At 45.5% G+C, this 22,451-nt stretch overlaps 1 protein-coding gene across 3 annotated transcripts in view; it reads right to left on the bottom strand.

Moving 5' to 3' along the window:
- The window catches only part of LOC138435968 (beta-secretase 2), a 236,949-nt gene that overhangs the window by 175,180 nt on the left and 39,318 nt on the right, over positions 1 to 22,451 (bottom strand). For all 3 annotated transcript variants that reach the window (XR_011255308.1, XM_069581317.1, XM_069581304.1), the window contains exons 2-3: positions 17,643 to 17,731; positions 2,940 to 3,156 (exon numbers count right to left, since the gene is read on the bottom strand). Coding sequence is in view for 2 of the 3 variants with exons in the window: in XM_069581317.1 (XP_069437418.1) it covers positions 2,940 to 3,156; positions 17,643 to 17,731 (306 nt within the window). In the remaining variant the exon portion in view is untranslated. The remainder of the gene's footprint in view (positions 1 to 2,939; positions 3,157 to 17,642; positions 17,732 to 22,451) is intronic.

Raw genomic sequence — 22,451 nt, 5'->3', positions numbered from 1 at the left:
AGAAAAGGACGATGCTATTGTCCCGCAGTTTAAACAGCCCATCACTCCTCATTGCCATACGTCAGTAACATCCTCCGTGCCTCCTTACATGTAACCATGCCTTCAGAGAACAACCCCATCTCTCTAGAACTGAAAAGGAAGGATGGTCTGTGAGCAGGTCTTAGCTGTGGGAGTGGGGCGGGGGGCTCATAGGTGCTGGTGGTGAGGAGAGAATATCATACATCCATGTCTCCATTTTGGCTTTGACAACTGGGAGAGATTAGAGTTTGTTACTATAAGTGGTTTGTTCTTGATGAAAACTCAACAATTGTAGCAGCTTAGATGCTCCAGGCCTCTTCTGGCCATCCACAGTAAACCTAGGGAAGGATTATTTATAATCTGTAGGACTGAAACTAATTCTGGAGGCAGTGTGATCAGACAGAAGCCTTCCTATTTATTTAGCTCCTTCGTATCTGGCCTCCCATCGCTTCTTTCTCAGCCTCTGTGGACTCTGGCAGAATTTGGCACAATCCCTCTGTGTAATTGTAGACTAAACACTTTGTGTTTGGGTCAAGGAAGGAGACAAAGCCCCCTCTAGAAACCAGGTTGGGTCTGGTGATGACCCAGCCTGTGTCTGCCTTCATGAGAAGCAGCCAGGTAAACACTGCCTGGAACTGAATCCCGACTCCACCCCTGGCCTGCAAACTGTGTGACTTGTCCCTTTGTTTCCTTATCTGTAAAATGGGGATCATAGTCACATCCCAGACCTCTTCTGGGGCTTAAGTGGGTCAGCACATACAGCGTGCTTGGAAAAGTGCCCGGTACATGCGACAGGGTCTATTATTACTGCACCAAGTCATTCTTCAGCAGGACTTAGGATCCCTTTAAGGTTTAAAAGCACATAGTTGCCCAGGACCAGTAGAGAACCTGATTCAGTAGGTTGAGGCCCTGCAGGTGGCCATAACCACATCTTTGGTGTGGGAGCAGATAGCATCAGCTGGGGGCCCCTGCACACTCTGACACCCCCAGTGGGTGCTCACGGAAATCTATTTCAGAAATGTCTTTGGGCCACCAACCCACACCACCCTGCCGGTGCTGTTTCTAGCCATGCTCCACTTCCTGTAAATCCTGATTTGGTCTCCCCTAACCTAGGAACACGAAGCCAATTGCTGGCCATCTTGGAATCGCATAGATAAAAAGATACACGGTCTTGTGGGGAGTCTGGACATCCCCCCAAACCCGAAGCAGTCTATTCTCGAGGAAGTTTCATGTATTATTAATTCCAGATAATTTAGCTTTAAGGTACCATCTCCCAAATAATCATCAAATCAATCATATATCTTTTATTTTTGAAGTCACAAGAAGAAACATGTAGTCAATTGTCAGTGAAAAGTATTTAGAAATGGAAGTTGTTACAAGTCTGGGAACTCATATTAAAGTTTGCTCATGGTTGTCGTTCAGTTGCTAAGTTATGTCCGATACTTTGTGACGCGATAGACTGTAGTCTGCCAGGCTCCTCTGTCCGTGGGATTTCCAGGCAAGAATACTGGAGTGGGTTGCTTCTCTAGGGAATCTTCCAGACTCAGGGATTGAACCTGCATCTCTTGCATTTCAGGCAAATTCTTTACTGCTGAGCCACCTGGAAAGCCCTATGGTGCTGAGCTCTAACGTCCATCTGGGCTCTTCAGACAGGGCTCTGTGCTCTGACAGTCCTCGGCAAGGGGTAAACCTCTCTAACCCTCTGTCCACACATAACTAACGTAAGCCTATGAAGTCTGCTTTTTGGGGAGGTCCTGAGACTCCACGGAAAGACATCTTGTAATGGTCTTGGTCCAGGGGTCACGGGTTGTTCTTTCTCCTTAAGAAACTACAGTGTTGGGAAATGCCCCCTGCCCTCTATGTCCCGCTCCCGAGTTCCCCCACCTCATTGCCGGCATCACTTGCTAGTAAACTCGAGCTGGAGCAAACATCCTTCCAGAGAGAAAACAGGACTTTCTACACCCACGATTCTTTGTTTCACACTTAGCGCTGGCTCAAAGCCTGTCTGAACAAGGAGAAGCCAAGCCAGGGTGCCTGGTTACAGGCCAGGAGGGGTGACCTCTCCTCACGTGTACACTGACCTTCCCTGGCCTCTCGGGGCCCTGGGGCCATACTGGGTTGTCGGATCTGCCTGCCTCTGGCATCCTTTCCTTCCCAGCCCACCCCCCTCCTCCCACATGTGATCACTGCTTGCTTTGGGTAGACCGAGGATGGAGAACCGTGCTGTCTTTCCCTGTTTTGTGATGGTCCTGATGCTGATGAGGGTGAGGTTTCACCGTCTCTCCTCGAAGCATCACTGCTTCCACTGGCTGGCGATTCCCAGGGTGTGCCTGCAGATGTCTGGGCCCCAGTTCCAGAGTGAGGGGAAAGTAGTATCATGCTCCATGCCTGGCGGGACATCTCTTCCTGCGGAGTTTCCACTGTCACCCTGAGGCTCTTTCTTTATCAATATTATTTTTTAAAGAATTTTTTTGGCCATGCTGTGCAGTGTATGGGATCCTAGTTGCCTGACCAGGGATCGAACCTTCATCCCCTGCATTGGAAGTCCCCTTTATAAACTTAATAAATGTATTTTCTCTTAATCCTGCCCTAATAAAAACTCCTAAACAAGCACCATCATCAAAGGCATTCAGATTCTGTTAACATCTGTCAACTATACAAGTAAAATAAACAGAAAAAGACAAATAAAAAAAGCCATGCCATGGGAATATCTTACGGGAAGGCTCAAAGAATCTCACCATTTACCTTAAATTTTAAAAATGCTTAGAGATCTAATCAATCGTGTGAACACTGGTCTTTCAACCATGTGATTCTCACTGACTGTCTTGGACAGCATGGACCCCTCTGCTGGCCCCTCCAGAGACTGGTTGCAGAATTTTGTTCCATCATTTGATGTTCGTAGACCCACCCGTCATTCTTACCTTGGCCAGGGTAGCATAAGCCAGTCCAAGTATCCCATTCCATCTAATCCCAGGCAGAAAGAAATTCTCTGACTCAAATATGGTGGCGATGTTGACAAGAAAAGAACTGTTGAAGCCTTTGGGGATGGTGACCACGTCCTCCCCAACGAAGCCGGTCCAGCTCCCCTGCGTGTACTTCACAGTGACATCAAAACCCTTGGGGCGGTACGTGCTGGACCTGGAGAAAGAGAAGAGGCCTTGCGTCCAGTGCTCTGTCCACCTGCCGCCGTTCTGACAACACGGCCGTCAAGACAGCTGCTCTAAGTGAGGAAGGCGTGCGTCAGCAATTCTTCCCGAGGAACAGTCCTTGCGCTCACAAGGCATGATTTCCCATAACATAATCACTGACATTTGGGCAATGACCTTTTCTGTGCCACCTGTGAGGGAGTACTGGGGTCTACATGTAACCCGAGTTTAACTCCTTGCTGAGCCCATGTATCCCCCTTAAGTCAGGTGTTGTACTTAACTGGAACGCCACAACCAAGTGTGGGTCCGCCTGTCCCTCTGGCTCTGGGGGACACTGCATTGCTGCTCCGTGACACAGGGAGGGGCCGCCAGCCCCAGAAGGAGGGCCAGTAGCTTGTGCCCAAAGTGGCTGCAGGCTCAAATTCATACAAACGGCCAATGTGAGGAATAAAAGTCAAGTCACACCCCCCAACACCAGGGCCAGCCCTCCTCAGGGCCTTTATGACCTCTTGGCGTCACAAGCTCCTTCTCAAGGCCATCCATCTGTCCCCAAGCTGATTCTCCCCATATCAGAAGGGTGACCTTAATGACAAGCTGGGATACAAGTCACTTTGACAACCGCACAACACCTAAAGGTAAGAGATCCTGAGACAGAATAACATGAACGAGGCCAGACAACAGACAGGGCAGATGGGAGCCCTGCTCCTGGGATTCTAGAGACAGATGGTAAACAAATGCACACCTAGAATTCCAAGCAATGATAGAGAGATGAGAGCCACCCGGGGAAGAGAGCAGGGTGAGGGGTGGGAGAGAGACGTGGTGGCCACAGAGGCTGCTCTAGAGGTGACATTTATGTAAGACCTGCAGGAAGACAATAAGCTATGGGGCTCTCTGCAGGGGAGCATCCGAGAGAGAGAGAGAGAGAGAGAGAGAGAGAGAGCAGCAGGTGTCCAGGCCCTGGGGTGTCCAGGCCTGTAAGGTCATTCTTACACCCAGCTGAGCTTGACAACGCTGTTGGACTATAGGCCAAGGGACATCTCCAGGCAAATCTCTGTGTTCAAACCATCTTCCCTTAGGAAAACCATCACACTCCTAAGAGAAGTGATCAACCACCAGCGAGATCATTGTAAATGTACCTGTTTGTCTACAGTTTTCAGTTTAACATTCAATCTCTGAACATTCATCATGTTAACAAGTCTTTGCTGTAGGGTTATATGACCTAGTATGGTACTGTTGGGAGACAGAGAGGAAGTTAAGTCACAGATGATATGAATTTTGGGGTGTACTGTGAAGAAGGCTGAGCACTGAAGAACTAATGCTTTTGAACTGTGGTGTTGGAGAAGACTCTTGAGAGTCCCTTGGACTCCAAGGAGATCCAACCAGTCCATTCTGAAGGAGATCAGCCCTGGGATTTCTTTGGAAAGAATGATGCTAAAGCTGAAACTCCAGTACTTTGGCCACCTCATGCGAAGAGCTGACTCATTGGAAAAGACTTTGATGCTGGGAGGGGTTGGGGCAGGAGGAGAAGGGGACGACAGAGGATGAGATGGCTGGATGGCATCACGGACTCGATGGACATGAATCTGAGTGAACTCCGGGAGTTGGTGATGGACAGGGAGGCTTGGCGTGCTGTGATTCATGGGGTCGCAGAGTCGGACACGACTGAGTGACTGAAGTGAACTGAACATGTTATAAACTTTAAACATGTTAGGTCTGTTTAATTCAGTAACTGCACTTCTGAGAATCTGACCCTAAGAAAACACCCATGATGCAAATAGAGATTCATTAACAAAGACGGTTATTATGTTCTATTTATAGTAGCAAACAGCTGGAAACAACCTAAATGCCCAGTAACAAAGGAAACAGTTTAGTAAATTATGGTACAGAAATATGAATGGAATATTATGTAGTATTGGAAAATGATGTTGACTAAGACATTTTAAATGGCATAGAGAAAAATCAAGATAAGAAACCTTTGTATATGTGGCAGAATTTTCTTCAAAAAAAATTATTACACTCAGATACTAACAGGCTACCTCTGGTGGGTGGGGTTTTGTGGGAGGAACTCTCATTCTTGTGGTTAGGTCCTTCCATATTTTCTGCATATATAACTTTTATAATCAGGGGGAAAAAGGTATTTTTAAAATGTCTGGCAGACCATTTTAGAGAAACTTAATTTATTCTAACTCCACAACGGGATATGAAATACAAAGGATGTTCAATTTTAATGTTTTCTGACTATTTTAGCCAACTCCACCACAATCTTAAAGAGAGAGCAGCACCGAGTGAACATTTTGTGTACACACGTCTTCTGACAACAGCGAGCACAGGCAGAAAAGTAAGCGTGAACGGACCCCAGGCTCATGGAGTGCTAAGGCACCCATCAGAAATTACTTACAGAAAGCACATCGTCAGACCACTGAAATGCAGGCCCTTGAGGACTGGTGTTTTCGTGCCAGGGCTGAGTGCCCACACCAATTCAGTGATGCCTGGCACACAGCAGGGGCTGCACACATTAGGTTGAAAAGCAATGAAAATTCTGAAATGTCAGTCCTTTCTGACAACTTAGGGTCATTCCTCAAGTTCAAAACATTAGCACTATTGCTAACAGAAGAGGCTAGTTATTTTGAAAGACTTAGAGCATATGGTCCACCGCAGGGTTGGTGAGCTTCTTCTATAAAGGGCCAGAAAATAAATGTTTCAGCTTTTGTGGGTCACATGATCTCCATTTCACCTGCTCTGTTCTGCTAGCGAAGAAGCAACCACAGGTGACAGATTGAACAAACATCTGTGGCCATGTTCCAACAAAACTTTACTTAGGAAAACAGGCGGCAGGCTGGAGGTAGCCTGCCAGCCCTAATTTACCGATTCTTCATCTAGAAGATCAGTTATCCCCACCCAACAGTCTATAGTGCCATAACTTCCTTTGAGAAGTTGTTTTTAAAAAATGTTTAGTCTGTTGTGCTTAGTCGCTCAGTCGTGTCTGACTCTTTGCAACCCCATGGACTGTAGCCCTGCCAGGCTTTTCTGTCCATGGGGATTCTCCAGGCAAGAACACTGGAGTGGGTTGCCATGCCCTCCTCCAGGGGAGCTTCCCAACCCAGAGATTGAATTCAGGTCTCCTGTATTGCAGGCAGGTCCTTTACCATCTGAGCCACCAGGGAAGCGTGGTGAGCCTACAGAAAACTCATTGGAATCTGCTGAGGTCACAGAGAAGAGCATGCACCAGGCTGCCCTTCTAGACAGAACGTCCTCTGCAGTGCACTAAACAGTTTGCTATTTCCCTCATGGGTGAACACTCTGGATACTCTGGTGCCACTTACAAAGATGTGGCAAGCAGCTGGAGTTACGCTGTCTGGGGTCAAATAGCACTTCAACCATTTAGGAGCTGTGTGTGACTCCAGGCTAAGTTATTTAACTTCCCTATTCCTCAGTCTCCTCCGCTGAAAAGTAGGGACAATATAGCACCACGCTTCACCGGATTAATTCTAAGGATTAAAAGAGTTAATATGATAAACCATTTATTTTTTGAATGAATATATTATCATTATTTATGGTATTTTATTTTCAAACTTTAACATTTTAATTTTCTGTTGGAGTTGATTCACAATGTTTTAGTAGTTTCAGGTGAACAGCAAAGGGACTCAGCCATACATATATATGTCTCCATCCTCCCCCAAGGGGTTCCCTGGTGGCTCAGATGGTAAGCAATCTGCCTACAATGCAGGAGACCTGGGTTTGATCCCTGGGTCAGGAAGATTCCTTGGAAAAGGGAATGGCAACCCACTCCAGTATTCTTGCCTGGAGAATTCCACAGATAGAGGAGCCTGGTGGGCTTAAGTCCATGGGGTCGCAAAGAGTTGGATACAACTAAGCAATTACCACACACACACACATTCTCTCCCCAAACCCTGCTCCCATCCAAGCTGGCACACAACATTGAGTAGAGTTCCCCGTGCTATACAGCAGGTCCTTGCTGGTTATCCATTTTGAATATAGCAGTGTGTACATGACCTTCCCCAACTCCCTAACTATCCCTTTCTCCTGGTAACCGTAAGTTCATCTGCTAAGTCTGTGAGTCTCTTTGTAAACTATTTAGAACAAAACCCCAGAACATAGCAGGTTAACAACAAAAGTAGCTGCTATTATTATAATTATCTAACCACTTGCTACCTTTATTCAATCTATGAGCTATTAGAAAATGTAAGTTTTCCTAGAAAATGTTTCCTATAATCTTTCTGAATATCCAAAACTGTTTCACTGTGAAGTCCAACAACCTCCAGGAAAAGGGGCAAGTCTCAGGTAAGACTTGGCTGAAATGGTGCAGGGAGGGGAAGAGCCTTCCAGGTTTCTAAAAGATGGAGTTCTTCTGTGTTCTGGACCAAGGCTATTCAATAGAACTTCTGCAATGACAGGAATATTCTCTATTTATGCTTCCAATACAGTAGCCACAGGTGGCTGGAACCCCAATGGGGTTACATCATGATACACCTATTCTAAGTTGAAATTATCATTAGGTTGAAAATGCATTTAATGGACTGAACCTTCTGAACATCTTAACTCAGCCCAGCCTACCTTAATGGTGCTCAGAACATTAGCCTACAGTTGGGCAAACTCATCCATCACAAAGCCTAGCTTATGATAAAATGTTGAATATCTCCTCTAATTTACTGATTACTAAATTGAAAGTGAACAAAGCAGAATGTCTATCTGGGTCCTCATGGATGTCAATATATCAGTTGCTTACCCTCATGATCACAGGGCTGACAGGGAACTGTGGCTGTTGTTTCCCAAAATCACGAGACAGGATTGTCCCCTTACTGCCAGTTTTGCTGCTGCTGCTGCTAAGTTGCTTCAGTAGTGCCTGACTCTGTGCGACCCCATAGATGGCAGCCCACCAGGCTCCTCCGTCCCTGGGATTCTCCAGGCAAGAATACTGGAGTGGGTTGCCATTTCCTTCTCCAATGCATGAAAGTGAAAGTGAAGTTGCTCAGTCGTGTCCGACTCCTAGGGACTCCATGGACTGCAGCCTACCGGGTTCCTCCGTCCATGGGATTTTCCAGGCAAGAGTACTGGAGTGGGTTGCCATTGCCTTCTCCCAGCTTTGGGAGAAGCAAAATTCAAAATGCAGACACTTCAGACCAATGCTGTGTAGGAAGAGTCACTAGGGAGGGCATTCCTTCTCAGTAAAAAGATGGCCACTTTAGGAGGAATGTTCTTGCCTCTTGTTACTTGTTAGCCTCCTATCTTCCTGCTGGAAATGTATATGTGATATCTGGAGGGGCAGCAGCCATCTTACCACCATGAGTACAAAAGTTTCCACAGAATTGGTGGAACAAGTCCATTGAAAGTGGGATAAAAGTCACCAAACTTGGATTTTAATGTTGCATTGTCCAATGATTGAACTTGGATTTAGCTTCTATGACAGTGATTACCAACTAGAGGCTTATTTTTCCTTCCGGGTGACATTTGGCAATGTCTGGAAACATTTTTGGTTGTCACAGCTGTGTGAGAGGGAAGCTTCTGGCATCAAATGGAACAGAAACCAGGATGCTGTAAACATTCTCAAATGCACGAGACAGCCCCCAACAATAAAGAATCACCCAGCCCACACTGTCAGCAGTGCTGAGATTAAGAAACTCTGGTCCATAGGCCTCAATTTCTTTAATGTTAAATAAAAGAATTTTTTAAAATTCAAAATTCAAAGTACAGTTTCTACTGAATGTGTATTGTTTTTGCACCATTGTAAAGTTGAAAGCTAATTCAAACCATCTAAGTCAGGGACCATCTGGATAGTTTGACTAAAGAATGAGCCTGTATTTAACATTAATTAATTTAAATTTAAATAGCCACTTGTGTCTAGTAGCTACCCTTGTAGAAAGCACAGTTCTAGATAATGAGAGAAAAAGTAATTCTTAGCTCATATTCCCTGGGCTCCTCGAACTCAAAGAGCAAAAACCCCAGAGATGAATTGCAAGCATCTCTGAATGTTATTAACGCGTAGGTTTCAGCACTAGACCTAAAAACTACGCATTCCTCCATGTTTATGTCCTAACATCCCACCTCTTGGCACTAAAATGCTTTGGCTCTCAGCTGCTTTGGACATTATTTAACTATATTGAGAGTGAACCCCAGACATGCTGCTTTTTTGCAGCATCCATTCTGGGTGTGTAGAAACAGCCATTCATCAAGGATGTGAGTAGCTAGGGAAGAGTCCACCCACAGCCACAGAATCACTTGAAACCAAATTCAGGAGACTTTCTGCCTCTGATACAAGTCTGAAGGGAATGCAGGATTGAAAAGGGAAATCAATCAAACCGAGAAGAGAAGAACCACAGAACATTTTATTAATTTAAAGAAACCCATTTTTTTTTTCAGAGAATGTACAGGGAGGAGGTGGGAGTGCAGAGATCAAGAGAGTTGAATCCTTCAGTCGACTCTGGCTCCCCCAAACCACCAGCCCCCGAGAGAATGTTAAGTCTCCTGGAAAATTCTGCCTGAGACCTCCCTGGGGGCCCTCTGCACATTTCAGAATTTGGACTCTACCTCAGGGATAAGGGACTTGGACCAGGTGACCAGATACCTGTCTTATTCTTCCAAGGTCTGGAAGTGACCATGTCAGAGTCAATGGGACCACTCACCAGCCCAGGGGCTTCTGCTCACGCTGGAGGGTCATCAACATCCTCAACAATGGCAAATGCTTCAGGGCCCCAATATGGCAAGACCGCTCTTGGACAAACTTAAGAAATTATCTAAATAATCAAGAAAAATGTGTGTCATCATCAGATGGAAAGATGTAGCGTGAGATCTCAAGGGTCCAGGTCAGCCTCTTTAAGGAAATAACCTGCATAATTTTCTAACATCCCCACTCTACTCATAAGCGTCAGTTGAAGACAAGAAATTGTTTTTTGGCCAGAACTACTCTGTGAGCTGGGAGAAGGCAATGGCACCCCACTCCAGTACTCTTGCCTGGAAAATCCCATGGACGGAGGAGCCTGGTAGGCTGCACTCCATGGGGTCACTGAAGGTCAGACACGACTGAGCGACTTCACTCTCACTTTTCACTTTCATGCATTGGAGAAGGAAATGGCAACTCACTCCAGTGTTCTTGCCTGGAGAATCCCAGGGACGGGGGAGCCTCGTGGGCTGCTGTCTATGGAGTCACACAGAGTTGGACACGAATGAAGTGACTTAGCAGCAGCAGCAGCAATTCTGTGAGCTGCACCCAGATGGAGTATAGGAGGGGGAGACATTTTAATGAAAATATACTTAATTTCTGAATAGATTATTATAAGGTCAGGGGGATGAGTATACTGAATCTCTCATCAAGCCACTTGGATGGAGACTATTTTACTGGCTAAAAAAGAAGTACACCTAAAAAAATACATGATTGCCTTTTTGCTGTATAGTAATTCATTGGAACATTCACCACCAGGAAAAGAGTGCTTCTGATGGGACAAAGCTGCACAAATGACTGATGGTAGCCTGATGTCTGATTCCATAAATCAAAGAGATCTTGTCAAAGAACCCCAAGTAAAATCTCCAATTACTGGGACATGTTTCAGGAAGCGTTCAACCTGAATATCCAGAGACTGGGGGACTTGAATCAGAGGCTGACAAACCCAACCAGAAACCTTATTATAACTAAGAGAGATCAGAGGGACAAGCAAATACAGAAACATCACAAGGCAGCAAGCTACATCTCAGAAAAGAAACCTTTGTCAAAAATTGAGAGAGGAAGTAGAACATTCTCTCGGCTTCCATCAAATACCATGGTGGAAGGTGTAGCTTAGGCCAACTGTAAAGTGGGCTGAAAGCATCAGGCAACTTAATTGTACATAATTTACTATATAAATTATGTTCATAGTTCATATCTTAATAATAACACATCTGTGTTGACATAAACCTATGAGAACTATTTAGGAAAAATAGAAGAAAGGAGAGAAAGGTTAGCATAAATCAAAGCAAGTGTTTAACCTGCAAAGCACGTGTGTTTGTTTGTATTGGTGACTAATGCAGGTGATTGAATAGAACTTGCCTAAAACTCAAAAGGCGATGTTTCACATTTGATTCAGTTAGGAAGAAGCCCAGTTCAAGAATGAATGCATGCTCATTTGCTCAGTCATGTCTAACTCTTTGCAATCCCATGGACTGTACCCATCAGGCTCCTCTGTCCATGGGATTTCCCAGGCAAAAATTCTGGAGTGGGTAGTCACTTCCTTCTCCAGGGTTCTCCCTGACCCAGGATCAAACCCATGTCTCCTGCATTGGTAGGAGGATTCTTTACTACTGAGCCGATCTCTTTATAAGAAAGACAGTATCGGGGCTAGAAGGCCAGACTGGGTCATGTGTTACGGTACTAAATAAATTTCAACAGTACTTGCAAATGAGAAGGCAGGCTGAAGTCTGAATAATGGAGGTGCCAGTGGGGGCGACACTGACAAAGCAGGGGAGTCTGGGGCCTCCCCTGTTTGCTCACAAAGGAGAAATATCTAGATGAGATGCTCAGGTGCTCAGAAAGCTAAGAGGGAGCCCCGAATTCTCCTGTGTGGTTAGCAGGATGGCAGGGCTAGCCATCATGGGAGTCACGAATGTTCCCAGGAGTCTTCACATTAAATCAGGTGCAAAGGAGGCAGAGGAGCTCAGTCTTTAAGCATGAAAGACAGGAGCCACCTGAAACCTGAACTCAAGCCTGGCTAATAGGAAAGTTAGAAGGCTGCGTCCCACTAAGGCGGAGAGAATTATGGTTCAAGCCCGCAGTGAACAAAGTCAAAGGCAAATGAGAAGGAAGCCAGTTGTCTACTGTTGATTAAATATTGTACATGTATTAAATGGCACTGAACCCAGTATTTGTAATGTTGACTAGTGTTTGCCCTTGAATGCTTCCATATTTGCATCTGCATAGCAAATGGGTGCATGCCTGTGTGTGGTTAGACAGGTACTGTTTGTGACAACCCTTTGGACTGCAGCCCACTAGGCTCCTCTGTCCACAGGACCTTTCAGGCAAGAACACCAGAGCAGCTTGCCATTCCCTTCTACAGGGATTCTTCCTGGCCCAGGGATCAAACCTGCATCCCTGTGTCTCTTGCATTGCAGGGGGATTCTTTACCTGCGGAGTCATCAAGGAAACCCAGCAAAAGGGTAACTAGGTTGCAAGCACACTCAGACTTTTACTGACTGCTGGCTGTGCTGTTTACCCACTTATGAGCCCCTGGCCACCTTTTCCCACTCAAATTGTGATTTGTCCAAATCCTCCACCCCAAACAACCCCCTCCCCTCAACCACTTTATCATGGAACAGATTCTGGAGTCAGTCCAAACCTCATTTTTATTCATGTAGCACAGGAGGTCTGGGAACCAAGAAAATATCCACCCATGGTGTTAGATTTGCACATTTCAATCTAAAAGGTAAATATACACATGACTCAAACTTGGCTTCACTATGCTGCACTATTATTTTCTTCTATTGTATCATGTGTCTACAGATCTGTGATGGGAAACAAAATTGCTCTGGGGAGGAAAACTGTTAAAGATGTATCTGAGCTCCAAGGATGTTTGCTCTGTCTTATGGCAGGCAGAACCCCAGTAGGCATGGAGAAACTGGGAGAATGTATGGACTAGGAAGAATCTTGTAGTGGAAAAAATAGGGCTAGGATTGCCTCCCCACCAAGATCAACATCTTCTACACAGTTTAATATACTTTGCATTTTCCAGGTATGCAGCTACTGTAGATTGAAGAAGGTAATCCTGTGGGGCAACTATACCAAGATTCTTCACTGATCTGGAAAACTGACATCACTAAACCAAGCTGTTCTGAGTGTCTGATTCTATTTTAATTCAGTTTGTCAGTCTGCACTGGGCACTGCAGGGCCAGAGCGATGCTCACAGCCTCCTGCATCACCCAGCTTCACCTGACTCCTACCCCACGTGTTTACATACTGCGGTGCTGATCACCATCCTATAAATTAATTCCTTTTACTCGCCCCCAAACCCTGCAGATTGTGTCAGGGCATTTAGGATTACATGTGAAGATAAGTTTTACTATATTTGCATTTTGGTTCAGAGCATACACAGCACTTACTATAAAGAGGAGCTGCCAGGGCTGAAGTCTGCAGACCTCTTGTCCTAGAAGCCTGAACCTGGGCCACTTTCTTAGTTCCCAGACCTCCTGTGCTATGTGAATAAAAATGAGAGGTTTGGACTGACTTCAAAATCTGTCACATGATGGAGTAGTTGAGGGGAGGGCTGTTTGAGGGCAGAGGATTTGGATGAATCACAGTTTGAGTAGGAAAGGGCAAAGGGTAGCTGGGGGCTCATCAGCCAGCCTCTGTTCCCTGGCTGCACAGCCCATGCCCCACTTCACAAGCATCTGAAGTCCCAAGAACAGCTCCCGGGCTCACATCTGTCTTCACAAAGCATCACGAGCCTGGAGGTGCACCTGGAATTTCTGTGATCAAAGGTTATCAACACACTGAGTCATAACCTAAGCTCCAAGTTCCTTGAAGGAGGGGTCCATGAGGCACCAGCCATCCTTCCCTCCAGCTGGACACACAGGTGGCCTCCTTGTGCCACCAAAACAAAGACCAACATGCATGGGGGAAGAGACGGGCACTGCCTTATTAATGCTGCTGGGGATTTGTTGAACCTCCCCAGTTGTTACTTTCTCTCCTGTGTTTCCTTTCTTTTTTCCCCCCCTCAAAAAAGATGGGGCTTATTCCTTGAAACAAAAGACTATGGGAAAAGAAAGTGGGAAAGGAAAGACACGAAGGGCATCGGTAGCAGGGAAATGTGACATGCTTGTTTACGAGCCTAAACGGCAAACCACATGGCAGCTTACTGGTTTTATCTGTTGAGTCTAAATTTTAGGGTCACAAAAAATGGATATGAAATTAAAACGTGCATACATTTAGGGCAGCAACAAGTATCTGGGGCAGAGTGACTCTGACCCCATGGGCTCCTGCAGAGATGAACAGTGACACACACAAGGACCACCCGAAGCTTCCTAGGGCCCAGAGTCTAGGGACCTGGACACACAGAGCTGGCCTTGAGCCAGACCTCCATCCAGGCTCTGCTCCTTCTCACAGCCCCACCCACAGCTGCCAGCTCAGAGCCCTGTCTCGGCCCTGAGTGCTCTGAGCTCACAGTGTGTCCTTTCCAAGTGAGTCATAGATTTCTCTCACCACAAAGACCTCCCAGCACAGAAATGGTTTCAGTGAACCAGACCTTGACTGACACCACCAAACTTCAGGTGACACAAAGGTGGCTTTCCAAGCAATCAGGCCACTGCCTAGAACAGTCTCACACTCAGATCCAATGAGCCCTGCCCTGCTCAGGCCACCTCCTCGTGAGGATTAGGGGGGACCAACAAACGTCAAAGGGTCACGAGCTCCCTGCAATTCAGATCTGACCACAAAACATTCAAGTTTGACTTGAATGTCTATAAAGCAGAGCTCATGAGAACACACCAAGGCTGTTAGGAGGATCCTGCAATGGATTCATTTGGAGTGGATGTACACACTCAGTACGTCATGCTACACATGCACACCACACACAAATGTAAATACCACAATGTGCATGTACATACAGATACCCACACTTACAGATATATACCTGTATACGCGAAGATACACACCACCATATGCATGTACACAGATACCTACACTTACACAGATATATGCACCTATACACAAATATACACACCCCATGTGCATGTACACACAGATGCTTACACATATACAAACATATACATATATTCATAAATACACACACCACTCAGTGCATCACGATGGTGTGGCCAGACATCCTGGAATGTGAAGTCAAGTGGGCCTTAGGAAGCATTATTATGAAAAAAGCTAGTGGAGGTGATGGAATTCCAGCTGAACTATTTCAAATCCTAAAAGATGCTGCTGCTAAAGCACTGCATTCAATATGCTACAAATTTGGAAAACTCAGCAGTGGCCACAGGACTGGAAAAGTCCATTTTCATTCCAATCTGAAAGAAAAACAAGGCCAAAGAATGTTCAAACTACTGTACAATTGTGCTTATTTCACATTCTAGCAAGGTTATGCTCAAAATCCTTCAAGCTAGACTTCAGCAGTACATGAACCAAGAACTTCCAGATGTACAAGCAGGGTTTTGAAGAGGCAGCGGAACCAGAGATCAAATTGTCAACATTCATTGGCTCATGGAGAAAGCAAGGGAGTTCCAGGAAAACATCTACTTCTGCTTCACTGACTATACTGATGCCTTTGACTGTGTGGATCACAGCAAACTATGGAAAATTCTTAAAGAGATGGAAGTAGCAGATCACCTTACCTGTCTCCTGAGAAACCTATATGCAGGTCAAGAAACAACAGTTAGAACTGGACATGGAACAACAGACTGGTTCGAAATCCGGAAAGGAGTACATCAAGGCTGTATATTGTCACCCTGCTTATTTAACTTATATGCAGAGTACATCATGCGAAATGCCAGGCTGGATGAAGCACAAGCTGGAATAAAGTTTGCTGGGAATTATCAATAACTTCAGATATGCAGATGACACCACCTTTATGGCAGAAAGTGAAGAAGAACTAAAGAGCCTCTTGATGAAAGTGAAAGAAGAGAGTGAAAAAGCTGGATTAAAACTCAACATTAAAAAAACTAAGATCATGGCATCCAGTCCCATGACTTCATGGAAAATAAATGGGGAAACAATGGAAACAGTGAAAGACTATTTTTCTGGGCTCCAAAATCACTGCAGATGGTGACTGAAGGCATGAAATTAAAAGACACTTGCTCCTTGGAAGAAAAGCTATGACCAACCTAGACAGCATATTAAAAAGCAGAGACATTACTTTGCCAACAAAGGTCCTTCTAATCAAAGCTATGGTTTTTCCAGTAATCATGTATAGATGTGAGAGTTGGACTATAAAGAAAGCTGAGCACCAAAGTATTGATGCTTTTGAACTGTGGTGTTGGAGAAGACTCTTGAGAGTCCCTTGGACTGCAAGAAGATACAACTAGTCTGAACTAAAGGAAATCAGTCCTGAATATTCATTGGAAGGACTGACGCTAAAGCTGAAACTCCAATACTCTGGCTACCTGATGCAAAGAACTGATTCATTGGAAAAGACCCTGATGCTGGGAGAGATTGAAGGCAGGAGAAGTGGGCGACAGAGGATGAGATGGCTGGACGGTATCACTGACTCTATGGACAAGAGTTTGAGTAAGCTCTGGGAGTTGGTGATGGACAGGGAAGATGGACAGGGACTGCATGCTGCGGTCCATGAGGTTGCAAAAAGTTGGACACGACTGAGTGACTGAACTGAATTGAAAGCACACCATGTGAAATACTGGGCTGGATGAATCACAAGCTGGAATCAAGATTTCTGGGAGAAATACCAACAACCTCAGATATGCAAATGATACCACTCTAACAGCAGAAAGTGAGAAGGAACGGAAGAGCTTCTTGATGAGTGTGAAAGGGGATAGGGAAAAAGCTTACTTGAAAATCCCCCAGGCACAGACCCATCACTCACCTCTCCACGTCAAAAAACTAAGATCATGGCATCTGGTCCCATTGCTTCATGGCAAATAGAAGGGAAAAAAGTGGAAACAGTGACAGATTTTATTTTCTTGGGCTCCAAAATCACTGTGGATGATGACTACAGCCATGAAATTAAAAGACGCTTGCTCTGTGGAAGAAAAGCTATGACAAGCCAGACAGCATATTAAAAAGCAGAGACATCCCTTTGCTGAGAAAGGTGTGTATAGTCAAAGCTACAGTTTTTCCAGTAGTGATGTATGGATGTGAGAGTTGGATCATAAAGAAGTCTGGTGCTTTCAAATTGTGGTGCTGGAGAAGACTCTTGATAGTCCATTGGACTGCAAGAAGATCAAACCAGTCAATCCTAAAGGAAATCAACCCTGGATATTCACTGAAGGACTGTTGCTGAAGTTCCAATACTTTGGCTATCTGATGCAAAGAGCCAACTCATTGGAAAAGACCCTGATGCTGGGAAAGATTGAAAGCAATAGGAGAAGAGGGTGGCAGAGGATGAGAGAGTCAGCATCAGTGACCCAATGCACATGAATTTGAACAAATTCTGGGAGACAGTAAAGGACAGAGGAAACTGGTACTGTGCTGCAGTACATGAGGTCGCAGAGTCAGACATGACAACTGAACAATGTGCAGGTACTCACAGATATCTACACATACGCAAATACACACACATATACACAAATATACATACCACCATATGCATGTACACATGGATACCCACACATACACTTATGCATGCATACATACACAAATATACACACCACTATATGCACATACACACAGATACTTGCACATACACATACATGCACAGATATATACACGAACATGTCCTCCCTAAAATGAAACAGCCTTTCGGCTGCATCTCCCAGTGTCTTTTGAAGCATCCATCTGGTGCCCCCAAGCCCGGCCCCCCCAGGCACAAACCCATCACTCACCTCTCCGCATCAAAGTAAGAGTCGATATAGGGATGCGGGGCCCCAGCCACGGCAAAGTTGCTGCTTCCGGTGTCAACGAGTATCTGCAGCTTTTATTTTTAAGGGAAAAACAGAGAAACCATTAGGTTACTTGCTTAGGGCAACACTCTTGAATACTTCTCTTAAAACTTAAGTGCTGAGAACAATTTGTTACTTGGAGAAATCGTATCGATTAGAAATATTTTTAAAAAGCTGCTAGAAACCTGAATTCTGAACACAGTCCATTGTGAAGCTTGCAAGGGCAGAGATCACTTTAGCTTCAGATACATACCAAACCTTAAAAGAAGGTAAATTCAGTGGAATAAGTGGGGTTTCGTTTTCCAGCCAGCAGTACTTGGTAACCAGGCAGAGCCCTTTCTCACCCTGGACTATCGGCTGGTTTGTCACTTGGCTGGGTAGCCCTCCTCCTGCCTTTCCAATCTCACCTGAAAACCCTCATTTACCTCGCACCTCCACTCCACGCACCCAGCACACCTCCCAGACACCTTCTGGCAGTGGGTATCCCCTCATTGCTGCTGCACAGGACCTGGAAACAACTGCCAGAGGTACCACTTTTTTCTTTACGTTTTAATGAATTATTATTTACATACAATAAAAATGAAAGATCTTGGATTTTCCACTGGTGAGTTCTGACACGGTATTTTCCCAAACCAAGATGCAGAAATCCCTGTTATTCCCCAAAGGCCCCTCTATGCCCCTTTCTAGTCAATCCCCATTGTTTCTCAGAAGCAACCACTGTCTGATTCCTATTACTATGGATGGGTTTCACTGGTTCCTGGACATTATATAAATGGCATCATGTGGGATTTTTGGCAGGAGGTTCTGGCTGCTTCTCCTCAACATGTTTTTGGGCTTCTCATACTGAATTGAGAGACAGTAAATACCCCTTTGTGCACTGTGACTTTAGGAAATGAATTCTCTTAATTCTGTTTATGAACACATAGTCACTATAAAAGTTGAAGGGTCTCACTACATAGGTGTTTGCATTGATTTCAGACAGAACACAATCAAAAGTATATATATATATATATATATATATATATATATACACACACATATATATATATATATATATATATATGAGAAGGAAATGGCAACCCACTACATTCTTGCCTGGGAAATCCCATGGACAGATGAGCCTGGCGGGCTACAGTCCATGGGGTTGTAAAGAGTTGGACACAACTGAACATGAAGTAACTGAACATCCATCTGTTGGGTTGATGGATTAAATCATGAGCCATTGATGACTCCTTCAACCCTCAGCTCTTCTCCTTTCCCTGGAAATGAGGTTGAAGGTTCCAGCTGTCTAATCTCAGGGTTGGCTCCCCATCCTTTGGGACTTTTCAAAAGCCATCTCATTGACACACCTCAGGTATGGTTGAAAGGGACTTGTTATGGAAAACAAAGGCACCTTTATCACCCTTATTATTGAGGAAGTTCCAAGGGTTTCAGGAGCCCTGTGCCAGTTACTGAGACAAAGACCAAATACTTATTTCTCTGTATAAATATGTATTTCTTCACATCAATCGTAATATCACATATGGGCAGTCAGCAAGGTCCGGAATCTCACCCATCATTGGAATGAAGTCCATTGTCCTGACAGCAGACAGTCCAAGTTGACCTAATAATACATGTAACTCACATGGCCTATGTTCTCAGCTCTGATTTACATCCTGGATTTAAATGGTTCCTGAAGGCAGGATGAACTTTTAATTTGCTTAGGTGAAACTAGTAGAGAGATGAACAAGAAAGAAAAAAACAAAAACAAACCCAGAAACCCAGGCTCATGACACTCATGGAAGCATGCCATTTTTACAAGTCTTTCCCGAGTCTCTCCGGCAAACACACACCTAACAGCCCAGCAGGATGTGTGTGGAAAGACCAGCTGCCTGGAAGCCCAAGTTCCCAGGCTGGCATCCCACATCCACACCCAATGCTCCTGCATAACCAGCCACAGGCAGAGCAGACCCAGGACTGCTCTCCTGGGCATAATGGCCCCAGTGACCAGGGACGTGTACTACAGACATTTCACTCTGCTTTCCCGGGTATGGAATTCCACCCGCCGCCTCTGCATCACATTAGAAGCACGTCCTTTCCACACACCCCCGTCCTTACTTCTGCCTCGCAGCACATGGTCCCCCTTGCAGAGGCAGGCGATATAAAACAGAGAAAGTCACAGCAAAACACAGACAGCATTATCTTACACAGATGACTTCTAACTGCCCAGGCGCTGGGCACAGTCATACTCCCCAGCTGCGTCAGCAGAAGCCAGATTTCAAGAAAATTCAGTTTGGAGTCACGGCTCGGCCAAGTTGGTCATCACTTTGGCTGCTGTTAGAGGACAGGATTAGAGGAGAATAAACGAGGCAGCCACAGAGTCAGGCAAGGAATGGATTTCTAGGGAGCAGTAAACACTTTGAGTGGGGCTTCAAGTAATGGTTCTGAGCCGTCAACACCTTTTTCTGTGTGATGACCTGGAAATAGATATTTTTCACATTGAATTCTCGCCAGGGCCATGGCTTTCTCTTTGTAACTCTTAGTCTTAATCACAAAGGGAAAAAAAAATACAGTCACTTGTCCTCTAAATTTTATAGGATCCACCCTGAAAGCATGGCAAAGGACAGGCAAAGGCTTAGTGAGTGCATCATTCCCCTGGATGCCTTGCCCAACTTCACACACACAACATCCCCTGCTGTGTCCTTATCTGCAGAATTTCCACCATCACCTCTGGCCTCCTTGGGTTCAACTCAAACTGCAAATATAGTCTTACCCCAGAGGACATTATTCAACCCCATAAATGGACACAGAAACACACACAAATATGGGAAATGCACTGCACCTTCGAAGCACAACTGAAAATGAATCAGAAGCGTGTATGAACCATCATCCCTGTTTTACAAGAAATGCTGCTGAGAGCTGGAAGTCCCCACCTCCTTCCCTATACCAAGCAGCCTCCTATAGAACCACATTCCACTTCTTCCAGAACATAGCCACGAGGACAAAAATCTGCCTTCTCAAAGAGTAAGGGTCTAGCATTCTGACAGTCGCCGGCTTTTCACTGCTCCAATCTCTTTGCCAACATTGGGTTCCAGGGGCTCTTTCATGGATGAAGCGGGTCCCCACTGTGCATCTTTTTCACACTCCAGTATATCTTCTCCAGAGAGCGTCCCAGCATGGGGCACCCCCATGAGAGTGAGCTAACCACAGGGGCCCACCTGTGGTTCATCATCCTTCATCCATCCAGCACCTTGGACAGTGCCCAGCGTTTCCTAGATGCTCAGTGAACAGTTGTTGAGTAAATGAAAGTCAGGGACTGAGAGATTTTCACTGGCAGATATGTGTGTGTGTGTGTGTGTGTGTGTGTGTGTGCGCGCGCGCTCAGTTATCTCTGACTCTCTTGTGATCCCATGGACTGCAGTCCGCCAGACTCCTCTGTCCATGGAATTTTACAGGCAAGAATTGGAGTAGGTTGCTATTCCTCCTCCAGGGGATCTTCCTGACCCAGGGATCAAACCCAGGTCTCCTGCATTGCAGGTAGATTCTTTTTAGTCTGAACCATACCTTTGACTAATAGCCCCCATATCACCTCCTTCCACCCTTCTGGAGACCACCATTCTACTCTGAGCCTTAAAAAAGAAGGAAATCTTACATTGTGTACCAAAATGGATGAACCTGGAGAACATTATGCAGAGTAAAATAAGCCAGACGCAGAAGGACAAACCTTACACGATCTCATATGAAGACTCTAAAATAGTCGAACTACCTGTTTTTAGGCTTCCCTGGTGGCTCAGATGGTAAAGAATCTGCCTACAGCATGAGGAGATGAGAGTTCAGTCACTGGGGCAGGAAGATTCCCCAGAGAAGAAAATGGCAACCCAGTATTCTTGCCTGGAAAATCCCATGGACAGAGGAGGCTGGAGGGCCGCAGCCATGGGGTCACAGAGAGTTGGACATGACTGAACAGACATGGTAATTATACACACAACTTTCAACAGGAGGTGGGGAGACAGGTCAGTCACTGGTGGCCACTGACACAAACTCCGACATCCCAAGGAACTGCTGGCCGAGGGCTGGTCCTGGAGCACTTTGAAGCCAACAGACTCTCCAGGAAGATTCCTTCAGGGACATTCTTGGGGACAGTCAGGACTTTATCTCCATGCCTTGTTGTGCCTAGACAATGCTTTCTTGTTTTTAAAATGGCATATCTCGTGGGATTTTACTTTTCTCCTTTTGTTCTGACACAATAATATGCCACCTCTCACACTCTTTGCCAGCTGGCAGAGTTTAACCACAAACCACACACAGTGCTGTCTTTGAGACCCAGGGAGTCCTGCATCTTCCAAAGGGCCTTTCAGTGACAGCCCTGATCCATCCCTCTCCCCTCTGACCACTGGGCCCTGAGTTTTGGCCCCTCACTTGTCTGATGCCTTTTACCGGCCTCTCATTTCTCCCAGGCCCACATCTTTTCTCTCAGGGAGCTTGTAAGTTGCTTGAGGGCAGAGCCCTTTTTCTTAGTCTCTGGAGTCATCTCCCTAATGGGAATTTGCTAATCACCTGGTCCATAGGATGGGGAGGAGACTCACGTGAGCTCCACCTAGGAGTGGACAGCTGATGAAGAAGGGGAAACTGCCAAGGAGCTGGAGAGATTTTGCCAGGCCAAACTCCTGATACGTTTGTGCACAGACTTCACTGAGCTTTTCTTAGAACTGGCAAAGGTGGCTAACTTGACTTCCCAGTTGATACATGATGAATCATAAGCTGAAATCAAGA

Source organism: Ovis canadensis, chromosome 1 (assembly GCF_042477335.2).
Source record: "Ovis canadensis isolate MfBH-ARS-UI-01 breed Bighorn chromosome 1, ARS-UI_OviCan_v2, whole genome shotgun sequence".
Classification (NCBI taxonomy): domain Eukaryota; kingdom Metazoa; phylum Chordata; class Mammalia; order Artiodactyla; family Bovidae; genus Ovis; species Ovis canadensis.
The sequence above is the reverse complement of the archived record's forward strand: the minus strand, read 5'-3'. Positions and strand labels throughout refer to the sequence as shown.